Source organism: Tupaia chinensis, unplaced genomic scaffold, assembly GCF_000334495.1.
Source record: "Tupaia chinensis unplaced genomic scaffold, TupChi_1.0 Scaffold000018_1, whole genome shotgun sequence".
NCBI lineage: Eukaryota > Metazoa > Chordata > Mammalia > Scandentia > Tupaiidae > Tupaia > Tupaia belangeri.
In genome coordinates, this window is record NW_006159448.1 from 2,523,971 (window position 1) to 2,530,986 (window position 7,016).

At 38.0% G+C, this 7,016-nt stretch overlaps 1 protein-coding gene across 1 annotated transcript in view; it reads left to right on the forward strand.

The window, feature by feature from the left end:
• Positions 1–5,537, forward strand: part of CPS1 (carbamoyl-phosphate synthase 1) — a 154,904-nt gene extending 149,367 nt beyond the window's left edge. Inside the window, exons 36-39 of the mRNA XM_027770163.1 lie at positions 1,029–1,088; positions 1,879–1,991; positions 3,553–3,682; positions 4,486–5,537. Coding sequence (XP_027625964.1) covers positions 1,029–1,088; positions 1,879–1,991; positions 3,553–3,682; positions 4,486–4,584 — 402 coding nt within the window. The 3' untranslated portion in view covers positions 4,585–5,537. The remainder of the gene's footprint in view (positions 1–1,028; positions 1,089–1,878; positions 1,992–3,552; positions 3,683–4,485) is intronic.
• Positions 5,538–7,016: the final 1,479 nt, after the last annotated feature.

Here is a 7,016-nt window from a genome sequence, read left to right on the forward strand (position 1 = left end):
GATAATGGCCTAGTTATTCAAGGGGAGGACAAAAAGAGAACTCAGAGGTTATTGTAGATTAAACCAGAAAAGAAGTCTGACTTGATGTTGAGCTCTGAGTTGATGTTGAACTCTGACCTGATATTGAGCTCCTGACCCAGGTGGCTACTAGATGTCCACTGACCAGGAAAAAGAGCCATGAAAAACTGGGGTGGATTAATATATGGATCCAACGCATTTCCATATATTTTTCCTCTTTTGTTTTCTGTTTCCATAGGAGGTCATACTTTCCTCCTATTACAGTTTGAGGCAAAACTTCTCTGTAGTCAATACCTCTACATAAAGCCTGGTTTAGTACAACAAAATTATTCTTAAGGTTCAGGGTGGACTTTTTTTTTTCTTTGTTTTGCTTTTTTGCTTTTTTTGGAGAGGGTTTAGCTATAGGGTACCTGCACTAGCCAAAAAAACAGAGAGATACAGAGGGATAGAAAGTGAGAAATCAACCCCCAGGGAGGATGGTCGCACCACAGTCCCTTCTTCTTTATTGATGCACAATCTCCTTTCCGGATCTTGGGCACACACACACACACACCCACCCAGAGTGAGTTTAAGCCACTGGGTCGGGGACTTAAAACTGCGGTCGACTACATGAGAGTCCAGCGACATAGCCATTATGCCAACTGTTGGTCCCTGTTCAGAGTGGACTTATAATTGTGGGACTTTGTTAACCTGATAACAAATTTTCATCCATGAATAACCTACAAAGACTAAGTGGATAAAATAGAGAATTAAGATACTTGGGAAGAGGTGAAAAGCACAGCACAAGACAATCTGGGTAAAATTTCATCTATATCGGAAAATTTCTAAAAACTCATACTCACTATAGAAGGATAAAAAAGATAAAAACTTGCCTTCTTTGAATATGAAGTATCTGTGACATACGGCACATTGTGTTTTATGATGGTATGAGAAAATACCATATTGTATATGACTAAATAAAGATCGAGTATATCTAGAAAGTGATTTTTTAAAAACACATTTCTTTTCAGCAATCATTCCGTCCAAGATTCCTTGGTGTGGCTGAACAATTGCACAACGAAGGCTTCAAGGTATTTTATATTAATGTTTTTCAAATTGTCTTCTATCAGCATTGAACTCTATTCACAAAATCCCATCTTGCAGAACCTTACAAAAATAAATACCCCTAAAGATGTCCTTTCAACATGAAAGGTTTAACTAACTTGGCAGTTTCAAAACTTCAATAAAGTAAGTAGGAAGGCTAGTTTTAAATTTTAAGAGAATCAGTGGAACTTCATTAAAAGTTGCCAACTACAAACTTAGAAAGTTTAGCTTAAGCATAATTTGGCTAGAAATCCAATACATTTCGATATATTTTTCCTTTTTTGTTTCCTGTTTCCATATGAGGTCATAGTTTCTTCCCGTTACAGTTTGAAGCAAAACTTCTCTGTAATCAATACCTCTACATAAAGCCTAGTTTAGTACAACAAAATTATTCTTAAGGTTCGGGGTGGACTTATAATTGTGGGACTTTTATAACCTGATAATGCATTTTCATCCATGAATAATTCTCTTTTTTTCCTCTGCAAAAGCAGCTCCAATCAATGTTCTTAATTTTTTTCCTCTCTGTAACTACTAGGTCATCAGGAAAGTCATGACGTATTTTCAAAAATGCATCATGACTTCTCTGATAACCTGTTATTTGAAGACTATTTAAATGTCCATGCCTTTGTGTTCTGAATCTACCTCTCTCTCACTATGCTAGTGCTCAAGTTCATTAGTTTCTTCTTTATGTTTTAAAAGACAAATATGTCCCATAAGCTCCATGAACTCAAGGAATCTCTGTGATACATTAACCAATTTTTTCCATTTTAAATGCAGCTCTTTGCCACGGAAGCCACATCGGACTGGCTCAATGCCAACAATGTCCCTGCCACCCCAGTGGCATGGCCATCTCAAGAGGGACAGAACCCCAGCCTGTCTTCCATCAGAAAGTAAGAATGACATAGACTGTCATTTCTGAGATTAAAAAAAAAATGGAGAATTAGCTTTGGGAACAACTATATGAATATTTCACCTTACTCTACTTCAAGTCTTTTAAAAGTCCTGTTAGTCAATCAGCTGAGAAGAGTAATCTGTGAATGAGAGTAAAGTTTCACTTTTGTAAATTTTAGAACACATAAGGTGCCATGTGCACATGCTGATACATAACATCTATCAGAGTAATTCCTACTAAGTGTGCTTTCTTTCATGGAATTAAGTGAGAGCATAAGGAATGTAATGGAGCATTCTACATTTCGTATCACTTACACTGTGTATATGTGTATATCAAGGAAAAGATTGATCAGCTACATCTCACTGAGGTTGTGCATCAATAAATTGGTCAATTTATTGAGCACTTGCTGCTTGCAAGAAACTGTGGTGAGCACGATGATAATGCCACATATCGGCTTACTTAATTGGCCATTCCTTGATTGGGCTGGTTATTGTGACTTAGATCATGTCATCATTAGATTTTGTAAAACATCTTATTTCAGCATTTTGTGAGAGACTTCAGGGACATCATTGCATCAATACTTACAGAACTAAGAGGCATTAAGTATATAGGAAATAATTTTCAGTCATTGCAGAAGATTACTGCCTACTGATGGTTATGTCATACCAATTTTTTTTTCCAATATACCACTTGTTAGGGCCCTTAGGAAGTCCACCTAAAAATCATTAACAAGTTAATAAAATAATGGTGTGCTTAAAATTTAACTGGCTTCCAAGGTTACTATAAGCTTAGGGCTTTGTAAAACAATGATTAGCACTACTTCATGGTTAGGACATTTTTAAAAAAATTAGTGGAGGATGCATGTACTCATGAGAGAGGAGAGAGGAAGGGAGAGAGAGACCCCTATGGGGGATGATTACACCACAATACCTGGTCCATGTCTCCCTTTTGGGATTCTTGGCACACACACATTCCAGGTGTGTTTCTCAAGCCACTGAGTCTGGGACTTGAACCATACAGTAGGCCATGGTGGGATACCACCATGCCACAGGCTGGATCTGTGATTAGGAAATTTACATGTTTTCTAGTGTATGTACCATTCCAGCAACAGAATTTGAAAGAGTTCACTCAAAATCAGGAGACCTGCCTTCTCATCCATCTCATGAAAGGCCCTGGGAGGCAGACAGTGAAGTAGAGTCAATGCAGCAATGGGAGCAGGGTGAGGAGAGGCCTTCAAAGCTTGAGGGATCACCTTTTTGTAAAAAACACATTACCAGTTCTTACTGTGGACCGATAGCATTTTGAAGTGAAAACAAACCTTTGCCTTCCATTAGTTAGGCTTGTGGCAGAATTCTTTCAAGAACACAATAAAAAATGTATAATCTCCAAGTGAGTGTAATTTGACCATCCACTTAGGTCTAGAGGAGGGCAGGTGGCAGTCAGCTCAGTATGGTTTTGACTGGAATGGCTAAAAGTAATTCATGTTGGTATTTTAACAACTAATTATAAAATATGCATTGTCTCTCACAAGTTTTTATTTATTTAATTTATTCTTCCAGATTGATTAAAGATGGCAGCATTGACCTAGTGATTAACCTTCCCAATAACAACACCAAGTTTGTCCACGATAATTATGTGATTCGGCGGACAGCTGTTGACAGTGGGATTGCTCTTCTCACTAATTTTCAGGTATGTTCTTTTCCTCAGTTATAGGCTTCCTGGGGATTTATTCCTGTGCCTCTCTTAAGAGTGTTAATTGATACACTTGACCCCTGAGCAACATGGGGGTTGGGGAAGTGAGTCCCTGCACAGCCAAAAATCTATGTGTAACTTTTGACTCAACACACCAACCGTAAAGCACATCTTTATCTCCCCATCACCCATTCCTTGTAATGTTCAGAATAGAGAGGAATCATCAATAGAATCTAAAGTAATGATGCTGAAATGGTAGGTCATGACCAAAATGGGACAGTCAGCGATCAAGCAATTGAATAAATCCAAAGCTACATGTAGTCATGGCTCCATCATTACCCATAACAATTATCCTTTGAATAAAAAAGGAGAGGGTGCATGGAATAAAGATGTAAACTTTAAGCCCGTTTGTAAAAGCAAAAGGTAAATGACAACTGAAGGTCCACATAGACTATATGCATCTGTCCAGTTCGTAGAAAATTATTCTGTGAGGTATGTCCAGTTTCACTAACTCCTGACCAACCAAATTTATCACAGGGAAATAGATGTGAAACTAATTAACTTCCTGTTCATTGAGTTTTTCCCGGAGTCAGTTTTAATCTTTATGGGGGGGAGGGGAATAAGTTTATTTATTGTGATGTCTGAGATATAGGTGGGAATCGCCATTAAATAAATTTATGACTTTCATTCCATATGCCTTTGAAAATTGGGGGCAGACTCATGACTTTTTGCTCCTGATTCATTAAACATTTTCTTTCATCTTGTGTGGGTTGCTAAGAATTCTACCTTTATATTTTCAGGTGACCAAACTTTTTGCTGAAGCTGTGCAGAAATCTCGCAACGTGGACTCCAAGAGTCTTTTCCACTACAGGCAGTACAGTGCTGGAAAATTAGCATAAAGAAGCAGATACCTCAGCTTCATTCTTAACTCAACCGTTCCCATGTTTTATCTAAAGGAACTGATTCCCAACCTCGTTTCCCAAAGATGAATATTGAAAGCAAACCTTCTTTCAGTTTAGTCTGTTATGCCTCAAAATTCTGTCTCTTTCACAAATTGTGTTTCTTCTTCAAAACTTTACTTAGAATCCTTCCCACGTAACTTGTTCATGAGATTTTATCCACTTAATAACAACTTAGTTTTGATGGACTAGACTTACCTATGTGCTTGTTTGCAGCTAACATTTTATGGTGCTGATTAATGATGATCAAGGTGGAAAAAAGTTGCTGTTCTATCTCCTGGACTCTGTACTTTAAAGATATTCTTGTCATTGTTTTTATTAGTATCTGCCTACCCAGGACGCTTTAACAGGGCAGAATACCATAAAAATTTGGTAAAATGAACTGTAGATTTAATTTATGAACTTCTCCATCACGATGTTTGTGCATTGCTTCTTTCTGATCATCATTCTCATCTATCTGACCAACCCAGGTTATCCTTATTCTTTCCCTTGACACTGAAGTTGAAAAATGTGACAGAGGCTTTCTGGGTCTGTCTTTAAGGAATACCATTTTGCAGTTTTGTATTTTGGAGTATGTCAGCCAACAGTAGACATTACTGAGGTGGTTTTGTTCTTGGTTTTTCATTGGATTTAGCTAGGGGCAAGTGAAGTCTTCAAATTTAGGCCATTCGTTCTCTGCCAGTTTTGGAAAAACTCCAGTGTCATGTTCAGAGGATGGATTCTGTCGACCACACTTCACAGTGAATTTTGTACATGTTAAGCACCAGAGTACCATTCCTTCTACATACAAAGAAAATCCTTCCTGCAGGGCAAACTTTGTTGCTTTTAAATGTTTTGTGGTATTACTTGTACTCTAATTGTGAACTTTTAAATAAAATGCTATTAAGAGGCAACACAGCTGTGCTCTTGATCTTATTGATTGATTGATTTTATATTAACATACAAAAAAACCAGTCACTTCTACAAAGGAACAGGGTTTGGGGCTGGGACTACATTGCTGATTTATTTTTCCTATGTAAACCCATGCAGGATATACGCAAACCCACATTAGAAATAATGGAGCTTCAGCTGTTACATTTTTCAGCCGTGTCTTTTGCTTCTAAAAATCAGTATAAAATTTATGTTCTGATTATATATACTATCTTTGATTTGGACCCTGTCAAAAGTATAGCAAGAACCACATACTAACTAAAGATAACCACAACTATATAGTAAAGTAAAATTTGTACAAATGTCTTGCATAACACAGAGAACACTACTAAAGCCCAAAAAGAAGCTGACCCGTATTGTCTGACAGAGCTAGTGGCAATGGGCATAGGGATGCCATATTCCAGATTTATTGCTGAAAATGTGGCTTTGTGAAGGCTCTCAGATTAGAATGCCCTAAAAGATTTATTTCTTTCCCCTCACCCCACAGTCAGTTGATTACTATTTGATATAGATCCACAGGGAATTTTCTCAAATTCATTTCTCCTTCGTAGGCCTTTGTTACCATATAGTTGAAATCTTCATTGCTTCTACCATGTAACCTTGTACGTGTGTAATTCCTGATCATTCATTCACCGGGAAATATCTGCAATGTTTTATGTAGAATATAGCACAATCTCTTTTCCTACTACTATTTTAGTTTTTTCCATTACTATACTTTACATCACCACCACCACCACCATCATCACCCTGATAACATTGTGAGCATCTATTGTTTTTCCCAAGTAGTTTTTTTTTTTTTTTTTTTTTTTTTTGAGGGAGATTTGTTTTTGCTATAGGTCATGTGTGCTTGCTGGAAAGACAGAGACAGAAAGCAAGAAAATCACCACTACCACCACCACTCCCCTCCCTTAGCCCAGGGGAGATGGCCACATCACAATGCCTTCTCATCCATTCTCCTCTCAGGATTTTGGGCATGTACACACACACACACACACACACACACACACACACACACAAACCCTTTGTGTTTCTTAAGCCACCAGGTCCAGCACTTGAACCGTGGTTGCCCATGTAGGAATCCAACCTTAACCACTACACCACCTGCTGGCCCTCCCAAGCACTTCTAAACACTTTACATGATTTAACCCATTTAATTCTCAAAATGCCCCTACGAGTACATTATGTTATCTTCATATTATGAATAAGGAAAGTTGGGCATATGTAAAATGCTTATGGTCATGGAATGCGGTCTCTCTCCCTTGTTTCTTTGTATCTTATATTCTGATGAAGACAGACATGTAAAAAGAAATCATTTCTAACAGAAATAAAAAGTAAGGGGACCAGCAGTAAGCGTAATGGCTATGTCGCTGGACTCCCATGTAGTCAACCACGGTTCAAGTCCCGGACCCAGTGGCTTGAAACTCACGCCGGGCACATGTGCA